General features: G+C 46.0%; 1 protein-coding gene and 1 pseudogene across 1 annotated transcript in view; one reads left to right on the forward strand and one right to left on the reverse strand.

The window, feature by feature from the left end:
- LOC147700323 (uncharacterized) overlaps positions 1-19,891 on the reverse strand; it is a 76,557-nt gene extending 56,666 nt beyond the window's left edge. The window contains exons 1-2 of the mRNA XM_086933602.1: positions 19,869-19,891; positions 16,440-16,585 (exon numbers count right to left, since the gene is read on the reverse strand). Of these exons, the coding sequence (XP_086789728.1) occupies positions 16,440-16,585; positions 19,869-19,891 (169 nt within the window). The remainder of the gene's footprint in view (positions 1-16,439; positions 16,586-19,868) is intronic.
- Positions 1-25,201, forward strand: part of LOC147700321 (uncharacterized) — a 133,330-nt pseudogene that overhangs the window by 92,905 nt on the left and 15,224 nt on the right.

The following is a 25,201-nucleotide window of genomic DNA, read 5'->3' on the forward strand; positions in this document are numbered from 1 at the left end:
GCCCCTGGAACTGGTTCAGACTGGCCTATGCGTAGTGAGCACCGGGGTGCCACTCAGCAGTCACCTTCCTGTAAAGCCCTGCCTACCCAGGATACACAAAACCATGTCTGGGACGGTGCTAGCACCGCCCCTGACAGGAAACCCTTTGTCCAGGCTCCCCTCGCTGGAAGGACTCCCAGCTGTAGGGGGTCAGACTCGTGTCTGTGGTGGCAGCATCCATTTTGTGGAGCTGAGGCTTCGTTTAACTTTAACCGGGGTTCACAGTTACATACATGTCGTGTCCCTCTAGAAGGATGGAATGCTAACCCCGTCGCCAGAATTGGCGAGGGGTTAGTATTCCAATTCGTATGACACCTTACTCGACATGTTTTGATAAAGCAATACCAAAGATAGCATTTAACCGCAAGGATTATAATGCACTTAAGAGTATATGGTATGCGATATCATGGAACAGCTATTAGGACTTGATTCCGCAAGCTGCAGACAGGCTCAGCTCATGCCAGAGCACCATCTCACACGATTCCAAGCACTCTGCCTTCAGGATTGTCAAGGCCTGCCATAGGAGTGACTGATAGGAATCTGTGTGTCCATTTTAGGGTTAGGTATAGGTATACTACACCTACAGCAAAGGGTGATTACACGACTTGCCCCAGCTGTCATGCAGCCAGTTGTGTCAAATTTAGAAGGCCAGCCAGGGGTGGCATAATACATGCTGCAGCCCCTGGCAGCCCTGGGTACACCTATGCCCTGAGTTACAGGGTCTGATAAGGTGGCCCAGTCCCAATTGGAAATGTACCTAGGGTACATGGAATCCATTTTAAAGAGAGAGCAGTAGGCCTGGGGTCCTGATTGGCAGGATCCCAGGTCGACTATGTCAAAAACCAGCTAAAACACAGGGCAAAAAGTTGGGGGCAACCATAGTCAGGAGGTACCTTCCTACACAACCCCCCCCCGCCCCCCCCCCAACGAAAGGAGATAAGGCTATCCTTGTCCAGGTAAGCCTCTATTACCTAAGTGGCCATATAAGGAAGGACCAGCTCTGGCTTGGTTTCCCCCTGTGTCATGGTCCACTAGGCAACCCCTCACCCTAAGGGTATCTGAGGGTCTCCACCATAGGGAATCTCTGCCTTTGGTGTGTCTTGGGAAAGAAGAAGGCTGATGCTGGGATGGAGTACTGAAGTGAGGCTCCTCTACCTTTGGGCTCAACTTCCTCCAATCACCATTCATCATGTGTGCCTTTCTTTCTTTAGCTGAGATGCACTGAGCTCTCAGGGTCAGCCTCTGGCTACCTAAAGCTGGAGGCTGAGTCCCTCTGTTTGGCTTACTGGAGGGACAGGTCAGGTCTGGGGTTTTTAGGCCCCATGTTTGGCTGTGCCCAACAGTGTCCAGCTGTGGGAGGTCCCTAACTACTTTTAAGGGGGATCCCTCAGGAGTCTGTTTTATTTTCACTTGGCTAGGTTTACCAGCTTCAGTGATCCTAATCTGCTGATTAAGGGGTTCTTTTGGACAGGGGGCCCTTTGGGGTCCACCACTGGCCTCCCTGACCTCTCCAGCCCTGGGCTGACTGAGGCAGGGTAGAGAGGTGCAGGTTACCTGCTCCAGACTGGGTCCCACCTGGGAAGGGTCCACTGCCATCAGGGGCTCTGCCAGGCTAGGCCTGACTACCTCTGGGGCAGTTCCTTCAACAGGGGTAGAGTCAGTTCCCTGAGGAGGCTGGCTCTCACCTAGTGTCTGGGAGGGGGAAGACTCTTCTTCCTCCTCAATGCTCTCTGTTTGAGTGGAGTGATCCATTGTTTCAGGCTTCACAACCTCACTATCTGTTTGAGTAGAGGCTGAGACCATTTCAACCTTGCCAACCTTTTCAGGAGGGCACTCAGTTTGTGTTTGGGCTGTGACTGTCACAGCCCTCCTATCCTGTTCTGGAAAGTCTGTCTGAGCCTGGGCAGTGGCTACCACTGCCCTTCCAACCTTTTCAGGGAGGAATGGTGCTTGGACTGGGGCTGTAGCTATTACTGCCCCACTAACCTGTCTGGATAGGCCTATCATTCTGGAGTGAGTTTCTTGCTCCACCTCAGCCCAGGCTGAGAGTTCCAGGTCATTCCCCAGTAAGCAATCTACAGGTAGGTTATCTGTCACTGCCACTCTCATGGGCCCTGTGACATTACCCCAGCTGAGCTTGACTACTGCCATGGGATGCCTTCTCTTCACTCCATGAATGTCTGTCACCTAATAAGTAAAACCAGGGATCAGTTGAGCAGAGGGGACCAGATGGTCAATCACCATGGTGATGCTGGCCCCTGTGTCTCTGAATGCCTCAACTTTCTGACCATTCACTATGACCTCTTGTCTATACTTCCCCAAAATGTGGGGTCCAGTAGTGAAGTTGGCAAACCCCATGCCAGTCTCACAGACAAGAGTGTGGTCAGGGGACCTGGCTAGGCCATAGTCCTCCTGATTGCCCAAAGTAATGCCCACCACATTCTTGGGGGCACTTCCACCACCTGGGGGATTACCACTAGTGGTAACAGGAGGTTTAGGAGTATTACCTGGGGGTATATTTCCCTTATTGCCATTTTTAGGGCAACTGGCATCACTTTTGTAATGGCCCACCTGTTTACAGGTATGGCAATAAGGTTTCTTCTGTTCTGAAGGAGTGTTCTGGGACCCACCACCCTTGTTGGAGTTTTGGGGCCCTTGGGAAGTCTTCTCTGTGGATTTATCCCCACCCTTCTCTTGAGGCTTGGTTGATTCCTTCTTTTGGTCACCACCCTGGTTTTTAGGCCTGACCCTGGTTCTGACCCATTTGTCTGCCCTCTTACCCAATTCCTGTGGAGAGGTCAGATCAGAGTCTACCAGGTGCTGGTGTAATAACTGGTTCTGACAATTATTTAAGATTTGCTCCCTCATAATTAGATTGTACAATCCTTTAAAATCAGTAACCTTACTACCCAGTAGCCAGCCTTCAAAAGCCTTAGTGGCACAATCAACAAAGTCAGTCCAATCTTGAGACTGAGTTTTCTGGGTGTCTCTGAACAGCAACCTGTACTGCTCAGTGGTTAAACCAAACCCATCAACCAGTGTATTTTTTCAAGATTTGGTAATTGTTAGCATCCTCCACTCTTGTAGTGAGGAGCTTATCTCTACCTTTACCATCAAAGGAGAGCCACAAGATAGCTGCCCACTGACTTTGGGGAACACCCTGCACAGTGCAGGCCCTCTCCAAAGCAGTTATCCATTTGTGGATGTCATCCCCTTGTTTAAAGGGGGGCACTATCTTATTCAGGTGCTTTGTATCAAAACTCCTTTCCCTATTGCTAGGTTTATTGCTGCCACCAGTGGGCTGTAGCCCACATAATTCTTGCTCTCTAGCAAAGGCAAGTCTCTCTTTGGTCAGGGCAAGTTCTTCCCTTTCAATCCTCAGATTGGCTGCCCTTTCTTTAGCTGCATACACTCTCCTCTGAGGGGAGGTCATCCTCCTCAGAGCAGAGTCCTGAGAGCCATTGGTTTGAAGGGATCTGCTAGAGCCTCTGGATAGAGACCTAACTCGTCCATTCCCAATGTTAAGCTGACCTGAGAGTGGCCCCAGGGGTCCCCTAGTACCATTCTCATGTCTGCTTAAGTTGGACCTGGTTAGTCTGCTGACTTCTACCTGTCCCTTATCTGCCTCATCCCCTGACAACTGATCCTCATCCTCATCCTCAGCATCATCTGCTTCCTGGAGGGGATGGTCATGGCTATCAAAGGGTCCCTGTAAGGAGGGCATACTCCCATCTGGATTAGAAGGGCCTGGGTTACCAGCCCTACTGGCATCATAAGCCTCTAAGAGACCAATCAGAAAGGAAGTTGTGGGGTTAGACCCCTGTCTTATCTTCCTGGAGGTACACACCTGTCTCAACTCCCTGAAGCTAAGAACAGTATATCTGGAAGTGAGGACCTGTGGAGGGTCCACTGACACAAGGGGAGACTCAGAGTTTCCTCCTTTGTCTGACATACTGTTTCTAGTGTGGTGTAAGTGATGCACCTACCTACACTATGTGTTTGCCTACTGATCCCTTGCTAAGAGTTGCAGCCAAGGTGTGCTAAGCCTTGAGGAGCTGCAACAGATGGTTCAGTAGAACTCAGAGTATTCTAAGCTTAGTTATATGTACCTAACAGTACTTATGTGATCTTTCAACAAGATATTCTTAGGATACGTGTGGTAAAACAACAGCAAGCTCAAATCCCAACCGCTGCTCACCAATGGGAGAAGGTGGCCTGATATGCAGTGCTCACTATTCTAGTGAACACTATGTATCAGTCCAGCAACCCTTATTGATGATTGGTTGTAAGTCAACCTTATAGACCAGCTATCCTAGTAGCATGGATACGAGCAGTCTAAGGCTAAAGACTCGAGAGGGCGTGTTAAGCCAGCTGTTTACCACACATATACCCCTTGAATACCAAGTGAAAGGACACCACACAAGTGTTATGAAAATAAACAAGATATTTATTAAGAATCACAACAGCCCTGTACTCTTTATGAGGACAGGGTACTAAGCACAAAACAAAACTCTTACGAAAATACTTAAGTTAGCACAGTATCTACAAATGCCCGAGGGGCACGGAAAACCATATACTCTGACAGTGGAATGCGAAATTACTAGCAGGTAAGTACAGTACTAATAGGCTTAGGAATCGCTAGGACTTGACTATAGAATCTTCAGATTACTTCTAGGAGGCCTAGGGGACTCGGGTGCAGAGTGTGCACTCTCACGCGTGATGCGGGACAAAGTCTATGGTAGCTAGTAATGACAAAGTTAGTGTTCTCGGGCGAACCCGACCTGGTAGGAGGAAAACGAAAGTGGATCCTGACCCTTGGATAGTGAGGCTATGCTGGGGCACCGAAATGCCGAAGTTACCTAGCCCAGGGGCTGCAGCTGCATATGTCTCAAAAGACGTCGGGAATCCTCGTAGACGGACCAGGAGCCTGGGAGAAAGAAGTTGCTGGCAGGCGACCAGTGAAGAAAGTTCGATGGATCCAAGCCTGGATCGAAGGAAGATGACACCTGAAAGCAGAGGGGACCAAGTTCGAGACTACTAGCCAGTAGTCAGGTGGCACCAGGAGGGCACCGGATGGTAGTCACCTCGACTAGGTGGGTGGGTGACGCTGTGCTCACAGATCTCACGGACTAGGAGGCGTTGTCAGCGACCAGGATGGAGGAGCGAGCTGTCCCACGATGGATGAAGCTGTCGGCGTCGCTGGACCCAGGATTGGGCAACAAAGCCTTGGCAAATTCAAGCCCACGCGGTGGACTCAAAATGGCGTCTGGAGTGGACCAGGAGGGTCCGGGGTGCCTCTCTTGAAGAAGGAAGCAAGGGCCAGTCTGGAGCAACCAGACCAGCAGCAGTGATGTCGTCGGGCGTCGTGAAGAAGGCCACAAGCCAGCCGGCTAGTAGCCACACAGCGCGGTGAGCACGCAAAAGCAGAAGGGCCCCACGCAGATCGTGGAGATGCTGGAGGGCTGATCTTCGGTGCTGGAGCTGCTCAGGGTTGGGGCTTCTCGGACCCCAAAGCACTCACCAGTGGAGCACACGGTGGGCTTGTTGCAAAGAAGTCGTGCAGTCTTGGCGATCGTCGGTCCCTCGAGGTCTCGTCGCACTCACGGTTCTCAGCTTTGCTGTAGAGGTGAGTAGAGGTCAGAGGTGCCAGGGAAGCCGGGTCTCGTCGAGCTGGGTCGTCGGATTCGTGAAGAAGGACTTGCAGCAGACCGCAGTGTTCTTAGGATGGTGCCCGCTTGATGCAGGGTGACTACTCCTTAGCCACAAGGGAGAATCTTGAAGAAGAAATCTTGATGTCCTTTCGAAGAAAGTCGTGTCTTGATTCCAAAGATGATCTAATTTGAACAGGGGGCCCGCTCCCATCTTTATACTAAAAAAGGGGGCTGACCCGGTGACTAGGTCCTGCCTATGGGTGGGACTAGGAGGGGGGTGGTTACACCCCTCTCCCATGCCGGACTTCCCCAGGCCAGGGGCTGGTGTGCCCCTGGAACTGGTTCAGACTGGCCTATGCGTAGTGAGCACCGGGGTGCCACTCAGCAGTCACCTTCCTGTAAAGCCCTGCCTACCCAGGATACACAAAACCATGTCTGGGACGGTGCTAGCACCGCCCCTGACAGGAAACCCTTTGTCCAGGCTCCCCTCGCTGGAAGGACTCCCAGCTGTAGGGGGTCAGACTCGTGTCTGTGGTGGCAGCATCCATTTTGTGGAGCTGAGGCTTCGTTTAACTTTAACCGGGGTTCACAGTTACATACATGTCGTGTCCCTCTAGAAGGGTGGAATGCTAACCCCGTTGCCAGAATTGGCGAGGGGTTAGTATTCCAATTCGTATGACACCTTACTCGACATGTTTTGATAAAGCAATACCAAAGGTAGCATTTAACCGCGAGGATTATAATGCACTTAAGAGTATATGGTATGCGATATCATGGAACAGCTATTAGGACTTGATTCCGCAAGCTGCAGACAGGCTCAGCTCATGCCAGAGCACCATCTCACACGATTCCAAGCACTCTGCCTTCAGGATTGTCAAGGCCTGCCATAGGAGTGACTGATAGGAATCTGTGTGTCCATTTTAGGGTTAGGTATAGGTATACTACACCTACAGCAAAGGGTGATTACACGACTTTGCCCCAGCTGTCATGCAGCCAGTTGTGTCAAATTTAGAAGGCCAGCCAGGGGTGGCATAATACATGCTGCAGCCCCTGGCAGCCCTGGGTACACCTATGCCCTGAGTTACAGGGTCTGATAAGGTGGCCCAGTCCCAATTGGAAATGTACCTAGGGTACATGGAATCCATTTTAAAGAGAGAGCAGTAGGCCTGGGGTCCTGATTGGCAGGATCCCAGGTCGACTATGTCAAAAACCAGCTAAAACACAGGGCAAAAAGTTGGGGGCAACCATAGTCAGGAGGTACCTTCCTACAACGGCACTGAGTTACAATCTGCACAGGCGAGTCGCGAAAGGTTGTTGGAGAGACTGAGGTGTTTGAATTAAGCAGCCCACGCGGCACGCACTCACGATAGGGGGGACAAACCAGGCAAATTGTTATCATGGCTCATTAACAGGGAGGAAAAGACGAAACCAGTCACGAAAGTACTGGGCGCCGATGGGACGCCCCTACACACTCAACTGGAGATACACGGCGCATTCACTGCCCATTATGACACACTATACCGCTCTTACCTGCCCACACCCGCCCCGGACACGGAGGGATACCTCAGCCAGATACCACTACCGGCACTTCGCGACGCCCAACGCGAAGAACTAGCAGCGCCCATTACCTCTGAGGAACTCCGGGTGGTCATAGCAGCAATTTCCAATGGGAAGTCCCCAGGCCCTGACGGACTCCCAGCGGACTTCTATAAGGCGTATCCGGACCTCCTGATCCCCGAACTCATTAAAGTGTATGAGACAGCGTTCGATGACTCCTCACTGCCACCCTCTCTAAATGAAGCCACCCTGGTCTCCCTCTTAAAGCCTGGAAAAGACGGGACGCTGCTGGGCTCATACAGGCCACTCGCCCTCCTAAACACCGACTATAAAATATTAGCATCCACACTAGCACGAAGACTAGCCCAGTACACGCCCACCCTGGTCCACACGGACCAGAACGGCTTTGTACCCACAGGCAGCACATCGCACAATATCCGTCTGCTGTTTAGGGTGCAAGAATACGCGAGGGAGCCTTGGCCACAGTCGGGTTGCCTTGTACTAGATCTGGAAAAGGCATTCGATTCAGTAGAGTGGCCGTATCTCAGGGCGGTAATGCGGAAATTTGACCTGGGAGAGGCATATTTGGACATGGTCGGCCTCCTCTACCAAACGCCTAGCGTTCGGGTCCGGACCGGGGGCCTCCTGTCGGACACAATACGAGTCAGACGCGGCACAAGACAGGGTTGCCCCCTGTCGCCTCTGCTCTTTTCATTAGCAATGGAACCACTGGCGGAGTTGCTAAGGAGACAGGGTGCAGAATGAGGCATCCCGTTGATAGACGGCACGCATGTGGTCTCGCTGTACGCTGATGACCTGCTCCTCTACATTAGGGACCTCACACAGATACCGCAAGGGCTCGCGGACACCCTACGAGAATTCACAGCCCACTCGGGACTGAGAGTCAATTGGGTGAAATCTGGGGTCTACCCCTTTCACCCTGACATGCAGGAATGCAAGGTGCACTTAGGGGGAACGACACTGACCTGGTACGCGGGTACCTTTAAATACCTCGGTATCCACATATACCGGTCTCCGGCAGACATACTGGATGGCAACCTGGTCAGGGCTATATCCTCCCTGCGAGCCCAGATACCTTTCTGGAGCACGCTCCCGCTGAATGTCCCGGCCAGAATCACCCTAACGAAAATGATAGTATTGCCGAGACTCCTTTATTATTACTCGAACATACCGGTATACATCCCCACCCGGATTTTTAAAGAACTGGAGACCATGGTACGAACACTCATATGGAACACAGGGAGACCCAGAGTGGCCCTGAAGAAGCTATACGCCCCGACGTCATTGGGGGGACTCGCGGTCCCCAACCAAGAACTTTATTACCTCGCGGCGCAGCTTCAATGGGTGGTGGCCTGGCTTGCGGGAAGAAACCTAAATGACACGGCCTCGATGACACCGGCCCTGACCCACGCGGGGGCTCTCACAATGTTCCACCCCTTAAATAAAGCAGCTCGCGGAGTGCAACTACACCTTACGGTGGCACTTAAATGCTACAAACGAGCAATAAGACTTATGAGGGAGATTGCCCCCTACGCCCCAGCACTCCCACAACAAGGCATGCCCAGACCTGGGGGAGTGGTCACTGCGACACAATTAGACAGCTGGGAACACGCGGGGATAGAATCGATGGTGGATCTGTACAATGAAGGCACCCTAGTTCCGTTTGAGAGACTAGTGGAGGACTCCGGTCTACCAGCAGGGCAGTTCTTGCTCCACGCCTCCATGGTCCGGGTACTTACGAAACACTGGGGTGATATGACGGAGGAACCTCAGACGCACCTGTTGATACAATACCTCCACATCATGGGGAACGGGTCTCACGTGATACACTGGCTGACACAGGCGTTACAGTCCCACACAACATGCACGCTCCAGCCCTTGAGAGACAGATGGACGACTGACAGAGGGAGGGACTGGACAGATAAGGAGTGGGAAAGAATCCTGGAAGGCCCAAGCCACATACCCCGCAACTCGAGATTCAAAATCATACAATTCTACATCATACACAGGGCATATCTGTCCCCAGATAAGATCAATCGTTACTTCGTGCTGGATACTTCCAGCTGCCCACGATGCTTGCTACTGAATGCAGACCTCCTGCACATGCTGTGGGCATGCCCCAGACTACCGGCGTACTGGCAGGATGTAACTACACTTTTGACAATAGGGACAGAAACAGAACTACGACACGATTGGGACACCTGCGTGCTGGGCCTGTTTAAAAGGATGAAACACAACAAGGCTCGTACCAGGTTCTGGGATCAGGGACTGATAACCGCCAAACGACTCATAACGCGACATTGGAAGGACGCAAACCCACCACTGACGAAGCACTGGTGTTCCTCTCTCACCTATTGGGCGACAGCAGAGGGCACAGTCCTCCGCAGGGAGCAGACCGCGGGACGGAGAGCCATCCCAATAGCCCAGATCTGGGACGACATCCTACAGGCATACGGCAGGGCCTGTCGAGAACAAGGGATAACGTAGGCTGGGTGGAACCCCCCCCCCCGCCCAATAGTGCGAAGACACACAATCGGGGAGAGTGACACACGGCAATAACAAGAAGTCGGAGCCACACATATATGGGCATAAACCACCATTCACATAGTCCCCCCCCCCCCGCTCACCGACCCCCCCCCCCTGCTCACCGACCCGCCCCACCCCTTCCCCCCCACACTCCTCCCCCCCCCTGCTGGGGAAGACCGACCACACGACCGGCACACACGCAGCAACACCACCCCAAAGCTAGAAGCCCCCACAACTCGCCCGTAAACGTCGACCCGCATGTGCATAGCATTTCCACCCCGCATTGACACGCTACTTGGCCGCGGGACTTAGACAACAGGAACCACACTGCAGCACCCCCTCTCCTTCGGAGGTTGTTTCTGCAGACTGTCGCCCCCCAGTTGACTACGCTGCACTTTCATAACTGACAAACAAGCACATGAACATAAGCCACACGGCGACCCACGCCGCAACCCTCTACCACACCGCGACAATGACAAAGGCGCACTCAAAATCAACAGCTTCAACACACTGCTCTTAGTGACAGGTCTGGTCGGAGAGGTCTACCCTTGGGAAACGACGCACTACAGCACCAAGTGGAGGGTTGTGGGCATTACAGGGAGCATCGACCAGAGGCACATCCAGCTTGACAGGGTGGGCCGGATACTCTGGTGGGATAGTTGATGCAAAATAAAATGATGTGTAATGTAAGTGTGTCACTTAGTGAAGACGCCGGGACTATTCCCATTGCAGCCAACTGCACATGCTCAATGATGATTGTACTTACTGGGACTTTGGCTGTCGTCAGCGTCATCAAGGACATTGTACGAGCTGACTAACTTTCTGTTTCCCAAAGCTAATTTGGCAACCAAGTCAAAGATCAGGCGCACAGCTCTAAGTACAGGAATACATCACAAATTCAAATAAATCTGAAACGTGAACTCTAAGAGAGAAAGGTACTGGTTACCAACAGTCACCAGAGACACCCCGGGGCTCCAGGGTAATTGACATACAAAACAGTATCTCTCTGAGCTCCACAAATATAATCACTAGGTTGTAAATCCACCAATCCGGTACAATGTTCAATTATGTTCAGTGCAGGAGTAATATCTTCCTTGCCACAGTAATGTCCTTAATTAAGAAAAATTCCACAAATCCAGTATTCCAATCTCCTTTAATGGTATTTCTTCACTCCAATTCACAATTTGTCCTTAATTGTCTTTCAGCCAACACGTGTTTTGTCAGATGCTAATCCCTGCATCAACAGACTTCATCAGGGCTGAAACCCAAACATATTTACATTATTAATTGTACCAACTAATAGGAATATTATATTACCCATAACCAAATCCACCAAGAAAAGTGTATAGAACCAAACAAGTCAAATAAGGAGGCTACCAAAAATTACCCATAGAATTAAGAAAAGAAAGGAAAAAATGAATGAAGTATTCCAGTGAAAGAGAGGTATATCGCATACTAGGTGCTCAAAAGGGAAATACTGAATCAAAGCAGTCCCAAACGCACCATTCCAATATTAAAAATAGCAGAGTATTACCTCAGTCACAATTAAGTCTTGCCAAAAACAATATTTCACAGTATTTTTGTGATACGTAGAAATCAGTTAGAAGAACCTGAAACAAAGGTATACTATCCTAGTAAGTTCATTAAATATATGTGAGAGAGCTACTATTTATACAAACTTGATGCCTCTTTGTCATATTAATTTTTGAAGATCTCACCTATCGTCGTATAGGTGATTCATCTCTGAAGGGAACGTCAAACCTGATACAGCAATTAAAGATATCAGGATACACGAGTACGTGTACCTAGAAAAAACGAAATGCTTTTTAAGTAATCATTGCCATTGCGGGAAAATAGACATTCTCTCGAAGTAGCGGGCTTTAACATTGTAAGGAAACGCCTTCGTGAGTTATACTCGGGCGTGTAAGAATACCAGTATAGGTAATTTTATTTAAAACAATGCCCGCATTCGAGTCCGTACCGGCGTTTACCTGTTTAGTTATCGCAGTGTCTCCTCGTCAACTTCCCGGCTTTCGCGTTCGCGTTCTCTTTAGGCGCCATATTTAAATGTTTAGGCGTGACCTGCCGACTATCAGCGCCATGTTTAGCGAGTCAAGTAGCATAAAATATTGAATAACTCTACAATGTAATATACTAACTACATCCTAATTAAATTATAGTTAGGTGAATGAATTTTTTCGTTATTTAAATAATTTATAATCAAGTGTTCAATACATCTATTTTGTTATTATTTTACTCCGTAACAGATTCTAGTGTTTGTTTGAATCCAAAGTAATCAAAACTTAGTTGGTATCAATTGTCCTTAGCTTTCGGATTGTTAACTAAATGTAAGAATAGCATAAATTTAGTCCTATCTTTATTTTCCGAGACCACGCATCGAGTCATGATACCGATGTATTTTATTTTTGTTTGGACATTCTAGGATCTATTAGACCATCCTTTTTACAAAATTATATTAGAAGAAATCAAGTTTTATAGTTAATAAATTTAGAACTAATTTCAGATTCAAAAAGATTTCTAACAATAGCTCACTCGAACCAGTGGTTCCAAAAGTAACTACCTGGCGCTAAACATCCGACCCACATGATCTATTTCAAATCGTGGTCAGATTAGTATACCTTTATCACGGTTCCTACACCCTATTTTCACCATTTTCGTATTTTAAAAGGAACATGCAAAGAATATTATTACAATCAAGGTAAAGGAGGAGAGTAAAACAGAAGTGGAGAAAGTAAACGTGCACTATTATAAAACATAGTTACTCATGCTACGGAAGATCTTCCGGTGGATCCCCACCGAGACCAGGAAGACCGTCACCCAGGCCCTCGTCACCAGCCGACTAGACTACGGCAACGCCCTCTACGCCGGTACCACCGCCAAGCTCCAGAAGAGACTCCAGCGGATCCAGAACGCCTCAGCCAGACTCATCCTCGACATCCCACGAACCAGCCACATCACCGGACATCTGAGAGACCTTCACTGGCTCCCCGTCAACAAAAGAATCACCTTCCGCCTCCTCACCCACGCACACAAAGCCCTACACGACCAAGGCCCGAGCTACCTCAACAGCCGGATCAACTTCTACGCTCCCAAACGCCACCTCCGATCAGCCAACCACGCCCTCGCCGCCGTCCCCCGCATCCGAAGAGCGACTACAGGAGGAAGGTCCTTCTCCTACCTGGCCGCCAAGACCTGGAACTCCCTCCCGACCGACCTGCGCCTGACCCAAGACCACCTCTCCTTCAGGAAGAAGCTGAAGACCTGGCTGTTCGAGCAGTAGCGGCACCCCCTCCCACCCCCCAGCGCCTTGAGACCCTACGGGTATGTAGCGCGCTCTATAAGTGTCACTGATTGATTGATTGATTGATCAATGTAAATTATTTCATTAAACATTGGCAGTCCTAAACATTGAAATATCTTATTAAACAATTAATAAAAATACATATAAATTGTTCTGTGTATAACTGTACCACTAGTAATATAATAGTAACTTCAATATATTATGTATTATTACCCCACTACATAATTAGTAAATAGGTCGATTTGCACTCAGTGATCAGAACAAGAGTCAAACATAAATTTACATACTGTTTATATATCTTTCTCAGCTAAGGGTACATGATGTTCTATTCAATCCCCTAAAAAATACTGTAACTCAGAGTCTAAGTTGAGACCATCCTCAACCGCTCTGAGTTTCATGATCCATCTTGCCTCACTACGTCGTAGTTTGAGTACTCTGTTTCCACCACGTGAATCCATTGTAACATGTTCAATTCTGTGATACATAAATTGATGTCTGCCTTTTTCTTGATAATTCTGTACCATGTGGGAAGCAATAGGATATCTTGTATCCCCGTTTTTCAATGCACGAAAATGTTCAATCATCCTATCCTTAAGTCTTCTCACAGTACTTCCCACATAAATCTTTTTACATGAGCAAACAATAACATACACTACAAAAGTAGTATCACAGGTAATAACTGACTTAATAATATGTTTGCCTGTATCATTGTATTCAAAGACCTGTATCTTTGTATGTGCCCATCTGCATGAGCTACATTTTCCACAATAGTAAAATCCTGTCCGTTTGTCTGTTAGCCAATTATCTCTAGATATCACTCGTGGATAGCTTGGACTAACTATATTAGCCAATGTCATACCCTTTCTAAATGTTAAAGATGGTTTCTCAGTTAAAAAGGCAGAAATATCCTTGTCATGTTTCAAAAGGTGCCAATATTTGTCAACAATAGAGTATAATTTGTGACTACCATTACCAAAATTAGTAATCAGTCTAATCTTTGGAGGTTTACATTCTTGATTATTTGTAGATTTATGTTTCAAGGTATCAATACGTTTCATTGATTTGGCTTTACACATCGCTTTTGTCACTATTTTCTTGTCATAACCTCTGTTTGCAAATCTTTTTGCCATGTCTAGTAAGTTGTGTTCAAAATCTAAATCCTGAGAGCAATTCCTACGGGCTCTTAACATCTCCCCGTATGGGATTGCATTAATTTGGCTTTTGGGGTGACAACTACCAGCATGTAGTAGTGCATTACAACTAGTTTCTTTGCGGTACATCCGACTACAAAGTGTGTCCCCATTCACAAATAGTTCAATATCCAAAAAAGTGAGTTTACATTTGCTATAACAGGTACTAAATGACATGTTAACCTCATTTGTGTTCAAATAGTCAAAGAAGCTTTGTAATTCAATAGGGGTGCCCCTCCAGATTAAGAGACAGTCATCAATGTATCGTCCCCAGTAGTATATATGGTCTATCCATTGTGCGCCTTTAGTGCCCCAGATCCACTCCGCCTCGAACCATCCCATAAAGAGATTAGCAAAAGACGGAGCAAATCTGGAGCCCATAGCAGTCCCAAGCTTCTGTCTATACCATTTATTGTCAAATAGAAAGATGTTATTTTCTAAAACAATCTTAGTCATTTCCATTATCATTTGTGTATGCTCAAAGTACTCAGCAGATCTTTTGTTCAAAAAACTTTCCATTGCTTTCATCCCCAATACATGTTCTATATTTGAGTACAAAGAAACCACGTCCAATGTAGCAATAATCATGTCTGATTCCCAAGTTACATCATTCATCAAGTTTAAAACATGTTTAGTATCTTCTATATGAGAGGGCAGTTTCTCCACGTACGGTCTTATAAATACATCAATAAATTGAGAGAGTCTCTCTGTTGGGCCACCAATACCAGAGATAATCGGCCTCCCCGGAGGTTTCTCACGATTTTTATGTATTTTGGGTAAGCAATACATACAGGGGGCCTTAGGGAATTCTACCCTTAGATACATATACTCATCATATTCCAAAATACCATTGTCATACCATTGTTTCAATCTCAAGTTGATAAAGCCTGCTACTTCGAGAGAATGTCTATTTTCCCGCAATGGCAATGATTACTTAAAAAGCATTTCGTTTTTTCTAGGTACACGTACTCGTGTATCCTGATATCTTTAATTGCTGTATCAGGTTTGACGTTCCCTTCAGAGATGAATCACCTATACTACGATAGGTGAGATCTTCAAAAATTAATATGACAAAGAGGCATCAAGTGTGTATAAATAGTAGCTCTCTCACATATATTTAATGAACTTACTAGGATAGTATACCTTTGTTTCAGATTCTTCTAACTGATTTCTACGTATCACAAAAATACTGTGAAATATTGTTTTTGGCAAGACTTAATTGTGACTGAGGTAATATTCTGCTATTTTTAATATTGGAATGGTGCGTTTGGGACTGCTTTGATTCAGTATTTCCCTTTTGAGCACCTAGTATTTTTTCCTTTCTTTTCTTAATTCTATGGGTAATTTTTGGTAGCCTCCTTATTTGACTTGTTTGGTTCTATACACTTTTCTTGGTGGATTTGGTTATGGGTAATATAATATTCCTATTAGTTGGTACAATTAATAATGTAAATATGTTTGGGTTTCAGCCCTGATGAAGTCTGTTGATGCAGGGATTAGCATCAGACGAAACACGTGTTGGCTGAAAGACAATTAAGGACAAATTGTGAATTGGAGTGAAGAAATACCATTAAAGGAGATTGGAATACTGGATTTGTGGAATTTTTCTTAATTAAGGACATTACTGTGGCAAGGAAGATATTACTCCTGCACTGAACATAATTGAACATTGTACCGGATTGGTGGATTTACAACCTAGTGATTATATTTGTGGAGCTCAGAGAGATACTGTTTTGTATGTCAACTTTCTGTTTCCCCATTGTACTATGCACACAGTAATGCAACTGTATGTCAATTGTTTCAATAAAACATATTTTTTTTTAAAAAAGAGCAAGACGGCTAATGCGTCATACATTTTCAAGCATACTCTAAGCCCCACTACCCCCTCTTTCACATATGTTCACATTTCAGACATCAGCCTGCACACAACAAGCTAAGGTGCCAAGGAACAGTTAACACTGCGCCATTCACAAAAAATATGCTACCTTATATTGGCCCTGCTTTTGTGAGCAGACATCAGCCTTTTCAGCTTTAAATTTAAAAACAAAAATACACCATGATCTGTTCTTAAAACCAAGGTTTGTTTCTTACGCTACATCTGAAATACCAAACCTTTACATCAGTTCTTCTGACCTGTGCTGGATGAACAAGGGCTCTTCCTCTGTCTGTGCTCTCCCCTCTGTCTCTGAAGTGCACCAGAGCCCTCTCTCTGTCTGTTTCCACAGGAGTCTTTAATCTCTGAATTATGGTCGACACATCCAGTCCTGAAATGTTGATACCTGTACGATATAGACACATCTCAATTAGGATTTCAAAAATAGCCAAGCTCTATAAAAATTCGTTTGGATGGAGAGCTTATTATTCCCATCCTTCTTTTAGAAATGACAAGCTTCTTTAGTTTAAGAGGTAATATCTTCACCTGACCATATGAGATTACAAGGCTCAGAGAAAAATAAACATTTCTATACATTTTTGTTAAATACAGAAGCACAAATGTTGATGTTCTAATTCATTGTTTTTGATTTTGAAAATATTTTTAACATCTCTTTTGGGACAAAAATCCCATGCCACAATAGTGGTTTATCTGCCAAGTATGTCCACTGGGGGTCTGAATGAACTCTATGGCCTTGCTGTCTGAAATTTTTAAGTAAGCTAGGTATTTATGTGCTCTCAATAGTTTTAGAATGTTTTCTCTATTCAAGATATTCCTAGGGCATCTTGAATTCAGGATAGAAAACGGGGTTGTTGCTTATAGGGGGCAAGTCCATATGGCCAACAGTTTTGGCTATCCGAGTGTCCGATGTCTGGACACTCTGGGGGTTTAGATTTTTAACCGTTTTTGTCCCTCTGGGCCCAATGTTAGGGCTTTCTACTGGATTTTTGTTGTTAATTGTTGAGGTATGGGGAAGGAGGCTGCTTGTCAATGACCTCACGTGGTCAGAATTATCAGGTTTATACCAGAGTTCTTCTGATTGGATGGGCCTGATTTAGCTATGACTGAACAGTTAACCTTCATTGGGGTCGTAAGGGGCATACACATTTGTTATAGGGAAGAGGACTGGTTTGGCGAGTTAAGACTCATGTCAACCAACTTAGTGGTTGGCCGGGGTTTGTCTATGCTAGGACTTTTCTCCTGCAGAATGCTGTAGGGATAGGGATCTAGGAGCTGTATTTGGGTCAGAAAATATTGGACAAAGGGCTTTCGCTGCATTTTCTTTTCCATTAGTTTGTTTCCTCCTTCTCTTGTTTTTGCCCTTCGGCAGATCTGAATTTGACCCCTCTGCAGATTTCGTGGACGGATTCCTTTCTGGGAGAGTTAGAGTATACCTGCAATGTGCCATGGTAATTGTTTCGTCAGACGATGAAGGCTTGGACTGAACGTTCTTCAAAATCAAAATGTGAACGTGTTTCAATATTGGCTGTGTTTGGAGACCTCTTCTCTTGTTCTAAGCCCCCCCATTTTAAGCTGGTCATTGGGAGTGCAGATATTATTTTCTTGTTTTAGCAAATGTATAGAATGTGGTGCGATAAAAACATATATTTTGTTTGCTTTAGACAGAGCTGATGCATTAGAATTTTTGAAGTCCTCAAAAGGGGTTGGTCAAGTTGTTCTACCGCTAGTGCTACAGATGAGGTGCCTCCATTACTTATTGAATTGTTCATTCAATTATTTGACTCATCCAAAATAAAAGATGAGATTTACTGTTGCTGAATATAGACATCTGGAGCTGGGATATGCTGTTCAATGCCAACAGAGAGCACCTTACTTGAGGTACAAGGAATAGACAGCATTTTTTCTTGATTGACCACGAGCTCTTCCCCTCTTTAGGGAAGGGACTTAAAAGAGATTCAGATGCCATTTGTGGACCATACTATACACTGTGGAAATCATACCAGGTGTTGAGAGATCTGTGTGGGTCAGTGGATCCTCTAAATCTGTGTTTTTGTATTTTTTGCAGTCTAGGCTCCACCATGCCTTATAATTGATGATTGAATTCAGTTTAGGTTTGTAGATACTTTTTAATTACTTAGGGCTAACAACCATAGGGCTTAATGATAATAAAAAAGTACTATCCAGAATTACTTGTTTAACGGGTTCTCCCCGATATGTCTGTGGCCAATGCGACCACTGCAGATAAAATAAGATGCAGATGAAATGCGAAATAGCTGTGGAGCAGCCGCTAGAGCAAACAAGGCTTTTACAGGAAGCTGGCGGCCTCCCAGAGTGATGGTAAGGCATATCATAGAGCCAGCTGAAGCAGTGCTGAAACAGGTGGGAAAAGGTTGGTGTGGGGGCAGCAGCACTACTATTACTGGTATTGTAGTTCGCAGATGTTGCAAAAGGGAATGAAACCAAAAGGGTGTTAGGGGATAACAATCACCAGCTCACAAGCTGCACCCTAGCCTAGCTGAGCAGCTTTTGTGGTACTGGGCTAAACCCTAGCGGCCATTCTACCACACTTGGTAGCTACTTACTTTGCCTCCCGCTCCTGTACTTGTTTACGCTGCTGTCTCTCTTTCTGTACAGAACCACAAAGCCCCCCCCCCTCCCAACATGGCAGTACACCTCAATGCGGCATCACCACACTGGCAGTTGTCCAGTGACTTCAGACCCAGGTTCTCACTGAGCCTGGGCTGAGACAAGTTGGTTCTCATGCAGCTTGGGCTGGGGTCGAGCCGAGGTGACATGAATTGTAGAAAAGGCAGGTGCAGAACAACCGGCAGACAGGCAGCTGAAGCAAGAGCAGGAGGCAGGGATCACAGGACAGGTCGGGAGCGGACTATACAGGCTTGTTGGTTGGTTAGTTTCTTTTGGGGCGGTCAGAGAACTATTAAGGGAAATACGACAAGCCGAGTGGGGCAAAGAGGGGGAGGAAAATGGACACCATCCACGGGGGCAGGGAGTGAGTTTGATGGAAGCTGAGCCCGCTACCAAGCAGATCACATCCTACCACGCTCTACTCTCAGCCCTGCCAATGGATGTCTGGAGGCCCCAAACTCGCCTGTAACTAGGCTGTTTGTGCGTCCCTCTGGGTTGTGACCGGATAAAGACCTGTCTCAAGCAGCTGTAGAAGCAAGTGACCACAGCTGCCTACAGGATAAGCACCTATTAGTTGGAAGCACAGGGCATTTGATAACCCAAAAGCGGTAATCAGGAAGGCAGAGCTACACCAAGCTCAGGATGACAGGCTGAGCCTACAGCACCATCTTGACCAACGAAATCAGAGGCCATGGGTAGGATAAAATAAGAATGGCCTATTGGTAGCTATCAGCTGACCAGCATTTAGACATTTAATTTAGCAGATGTACTATATGTAACAATACCGACAAACATTCAAAATATGTAAATGTCCCATGATATCAGGACCATTGAGGGAGACACGACAAGCCGAGTGGGGCAAAGAGGGGGAGCAAAATGGACACCATCCACAGGGGCGGGGGAGTGAGTTTGATGGAAGCCGAGCCCGCTACCAAGCAGACCACATCCTACCACGCTCTACTCTTAGCCCTGCCAATAGATGTCTGGAGGCCCCAAACTCACCTGAGCTTGCCCAAACTCACCTGTTCCTAGGCTGTTTGTACATCCCTCTGGGTTGTGACTGGATAAAGACCTGTCTCAAGCAGCTGTAGAAGCAAGTGACCACAGTTGTCTACAGGATAAGCACCCATTAGTTGGAAGCACAGGGCATTTGATAACCCAAAAGCAGTACTCAGGGAGGCAGAGCTACACCAAGCTCAGGATGACAGGCTGAGCCTACAGCACCATCTTGACCAACGAAATCAGAGGCCATTATGACGCACCACAGTGCGGGACCAGAAGGCAAGTGCCACCAGCAACCAAGTTGGTTTGCATCCTCCGCAATGACCAGGCACAACAAGTAATAGCAGCCGCAGGAACCAGAATGAGCCACTCCCATATGCTATGCATCACATTTATGTGTTGACGAATTTCTCACAAGAGACAAACCTGGAATAAAAACAAATCTCGCGCTCTGGGTCTCTCTTCATAAAATTGATATACAGTTCATAGTACTTGAGCCGGCTAGGATGTTCTTGGCAATCAATGGCAAACATATGATATTAAACAAACAAGAAGACCTAGAACAATTTGTAGATACACTGTCCCCACCTGACATAGAACCACAGCATGGGAGTTTCAAGCAAGAAATGCCACAGCATAATGTGACAGATCTGGGCCAGGATAGAGAAGCTATGCACCGTACACCTAACAAGACAAAGACCGATCGGCAGCAGTTACAGGTAAACAGTCCGCTAGACAAGGACCGGACAATGGAACTTCATCCAGGTATAGAGATAGAGACATGGCTAGGTCGCCACTCTAAAAGCAGATCTACACACCGATAGCCCCTACAGTGATAGACAACATAATCTGCTGTCTGACACCCATATTCCACCCTTCTTCTCAACACTGACCTAGGTGCTTTCTTTTCTTTCACCGGGTATTCATTCCTTCCCTCCCCTTCCCAAACTCGCCCTCAACATAACAGCTCAGGAGTGGCATGATTGACCCTTAGGACGAACTATATATGCACCAGAAGGAATATGGCACATAGGACACCAGTCATACTTTCTTTTAACGTCAGTAGGGTGAACCACTACATAAAACGCAAGAAAGCACTGTCTTTCCTGATGACCAAAAAATAAGTATAACTCCGATACCGGTAGTACACTTGATGCCCAGAGAATCAGAGAAATTGAATAGGGACTTGGTTGGGAGAGTAGTGAACAGTTGCACAATGAGACAGACTGCCATCATCCCCAAAAGATCAGAACCGGTGACACTAAGAAATGTGGGGTTGCAATACTTTTTTAATAAAACCCTTTAACATACAGTCCTTAAAACATGGATTGACCCACAGCCTCAACAGGTATTTGCAAAAATATCCACTCTTGACACAACACTTACAGTTGGATCGATCTACAAACCAAATACGGGCAAAACAGGCTTTCTATCTTCACCATCACATTCCCTTAAAACAAATTGGGAAAGCAAAAAATGTGATGGTAGGTGATTGGAACTTGATTATAGATCTGATTACTGATAGAACTTGTCAACTACAGCCTCAAATCACACACAATGTCAACAAGAGGACTAAGGAGTAAAACACTGAAAAATATGACGTCCTCAACCGGTCCTATAGAGCAATTTCTCACCAAGGTGAACCAAACAATAGACCATACTGTTATGTTGATTGATAGACGTGTTTCTTTTGAACTTGAACAAGCAAGACGCTCCTCGATGGGTCTCTTAGCTCAAGCACAAACACCAACAGCACAACCACATGACACCATCACATTGGATTCACATGCCGATATTCACGTAATTCCAAATACAGTTGACCTATCGGTATCATTACAACTCTCGGATACACAGTTGTCTCAGGGCTTAGAGCAAACGCCAGATATATTCGCAAGTCCTCCGCTACCCCCAAACGACCACCCTCAAAGTGAAACCAGGGGGATACGGGAAGGTGCTATCCCGAAAACATCAAAGATCACTGACGCTCATAAAGGTAACCAAGTAAAAACCAGAGGAAGGACTCCTCAACTTAACGTATTACCAAACCCAAGTGACTTAAATAAATTTCAAAGTGCGGATATTATCAGTAACACTGCACTTTCAAACCAAGATAGTAACACCAATGAAATCTTATTCACAAGGGAAGTTCATAATGGTAGTAATCTCGCTCAAACTCCCCGAAATAAATTGGTGCCTATGCAAAATAGTGACTTGAATACTGTTAATTTACAATCTTCCTTAATCAAAGAAATAGAGGGCATAGTTAAGTATCAGCTACGACCCATACAAAAAAGCCTAGAACTGATAGAAAAACAGGTTGCGATATTAGTCGCCCTATCAAAAAAGACCACAAATCCACGTTCTCAAGATCCAATAACATTGGTTCCACCCAAAGCTCCTATCGTAAAGGCGAAACCTGTTAATAATACAAAACAAACAGCCAAGCCTTCTAATACAAATACAAGCCAATCAGCAAAAACTCCCAACAACTTAACCCTCTCAACCAATGCTAAACCATCTCACGAACTCTTATAACCAGCACCAGGCAACCAAAATCAACCACCAGTAAGCGCTCCCTTAGACAAAGCCTCTTCAGCAAACGTCTCTCCTAGACTACCTGCGACCTCCACCTCACAGCCAGAGCGCGCACAAAGGCACTTTAATAAATCAGAACGACCAAAGAAAAAATGGACTAGACCAGTAAATCTCCCCCCGGAAGCAGCCCCCTTCGTAGTCATTTTAACGGGGGTCCCGGAATTAAGCAACGATATGGATGAACCTACCTGGTCCCTGCTTAATAAAGCCCGGTATTGGTTGAATACCAACAGACCTAATCACCCTAATAACATCACCAGGATCACCACGGCCAGAAGGGTCTCTTGGATAGGTCACCAACCTAAAACAATCCCCGGTGACTGTATAATTGTCAATCTTGAAAATCCACACGCTGTGGATTATATATGTTCCTGGGAATCATTGGAAGGTAGTGGCGGAATAAATACCAAACGCCTATCATTCTTCTACCCTCGACAGAGACATCAGGTCGAGGATTCCAACTGGCCATCAAATTGGTCCTGGAACCAGCCCGAGCAGAGTAACAGGAACCAGGGTGAATGGGGTTTTGGAAATAACTTTAGGAGCAGATCACAAGGAGATTGGGGGTTTGACCAAAGAGATCGGAATGAGTGGAACACCCTTGGCCAGAGGGGACAGCAACCGCCGCAGAGGGAACCATGGGCCGGATTACCAACCTTTAATACCTATAGTTGTTTAGAGATGGTTGACTGACCATCACCACAGTCCTATGATAAGTCTCCATCGATGGAAAATAGTTTCGCTTCAAATAACTTAGTTAATTTTCCTTCTAACAATCTACCCATCAAGGAACAACACACACGAATAACAAAGATTAAAAAACCTATCAAGTCGTCAATAGTTCAAATTAAGGCAAATACGACACATGATCCATACTGTCATCCAAAGACCTATACTACCCCTTTACCAACGTTGTCAACACCCAACAAGTCGCAGGAAACCGCCTTAAATGTGACATCTGCTCCGCAAACTATATATCTAGAAGAAATTACTGCCCAGAACATGTCTGTTAAACCAACCTTAGAAAAAGCCGAGATGAGGGTGCTCTTCTGGAACGTCGCGGGACTGGCGACCAAACACTCAGAAAAAAGTTTCCTTGAACTAATCGATTCGATCGAAGTCCTCTGCCTTCAGGAGACGTGGCTAAATAACCCAATCCACCTTCTGGGTTACAAAACAATCTTCTCCCAAGCCATAAGATCAAGCTCTGGGAGAAGCAAAGGTGGACTAACAGTGTACATCTCGAACTTATGGCCATGTCATGAAATAACTCCCACGATACTACACCAAAATTACCAGATCATCAACCTTCAAGGCAACCACCGCCGTGAAGTTTTTACTATCATAAACTTCTACAACAATATGAATAACACGGAATGGTCTAAAACCTTAAATGAACTCCAGCACCACATAAATGTTTTCAAAACAAAGTATGTCAAGGTCTCCCATACAATAATCTGGGGTGGAGATTTTAACCTCCACATATGTAACGAGACAAACACCTTCATCTGCGGAATATCAGACGATGAAGAAAACTGCCTTACGCACTTCTCTCACACTATCGAGGGAAATAACATGCTGACCGTAATGACCGAACTAGATCTAGGATTTGCCAACATGTTAAAAACCCCTATTATCGAGTTCACCCCCACTTTTCATGGAAGAGGCCTCGAAACTCTAATCGATTATATTCTGATATCCACTAACAAAGCCACACGTATAAAGAACTTTGAGGTACTTAAGAATGTACTTAGTGATCATTTTCCATTAAAATTGACTTACCAGGAACTTAGTCATCGAAGGAAAACAGATAAGGCTAATACCGGATTGCTCAATCAGGAAGCACTCACATTAAATAGACTTAATGGATATACCCTTAAATGGTGTAAAATTGATCAAGACGTGATCAACACAAGAATAATTGCTAACTGCAAAGACCAAATAGACAAATGCTTAGATCCCTTTTCATCTCCCACAGAGGTAATGACTAACTATGAAGAGATCGTGACAAATATAAGAAATGAATTAACTAAACCTCACAAACCAAATAAGGCTGCAAGAACAGGATGGTTTGACACAGAATGCACCAAAGCTTATTCTGAACTAAAGAAGGCCCTAACTAAAAAAGAAAGAAATAGACAAGAAGTATCAACGCTACGAAAAATCTACAAATTAGCTATTAAGAAAAGGAAAAAGGACCTGAAAGCCAACCTTTGGGCACAATTATTAAAAAGCAGCCAGCTAAAAGACAGTTCAGCCTTTTGGGAGATAGTAAAAAATCCTTTCTTAAAAGATACAAATGAAGAACCTTGCATCGATGTAGCCATTAAAGCACAGGACTGGGTCCAACATTTCTCAGGAGTATTTGGTGAGGACCACCCTGTAGACCCTAGTGTTCAGGAATACTTTCATTCCTTACCCCCGGTGAAGTATCCAATTGACATCCACTTCACACTGAATGAAACAAGGAAAGCCATTGAAGTGGCCAAGTCGGGTAAAGCACCGGGACCTGACTCGGTCCCAATGGACCTTTACAAACTTTTACCGGATCTCTGGGGTCCGCTTCTAAATACAGTATTAAATGCAGCAAAGAACACTAATCTCCCCGACTCTTGGTCCACTTCATTACTCATTCCCATATTCAAGAAGGGAAACAGGGACAGTCCATCCTGCTACCGCCCTATTTCCCTTTTGGACTCCATTGGAAAGATGGCAGGTCGCATTCTTTTGGACCGTCTCCAGGAATGGTCCAAAGAAC

The sequence above is a fragment of the Lissotriton vulgaris genome, chromosome 8 (assembly GCF_964263255.1).
Source record: "Lissotriton vulgaris chromosome 8, aLisVul1.2, whole genome shotgun sequence".
Taxonomy (NCBI): Eukaryota; Metazoa; Chordata; class Amphibia; order Caudata; family Salamandridae; genus Lissotriton; species Lissotriton vulgaris.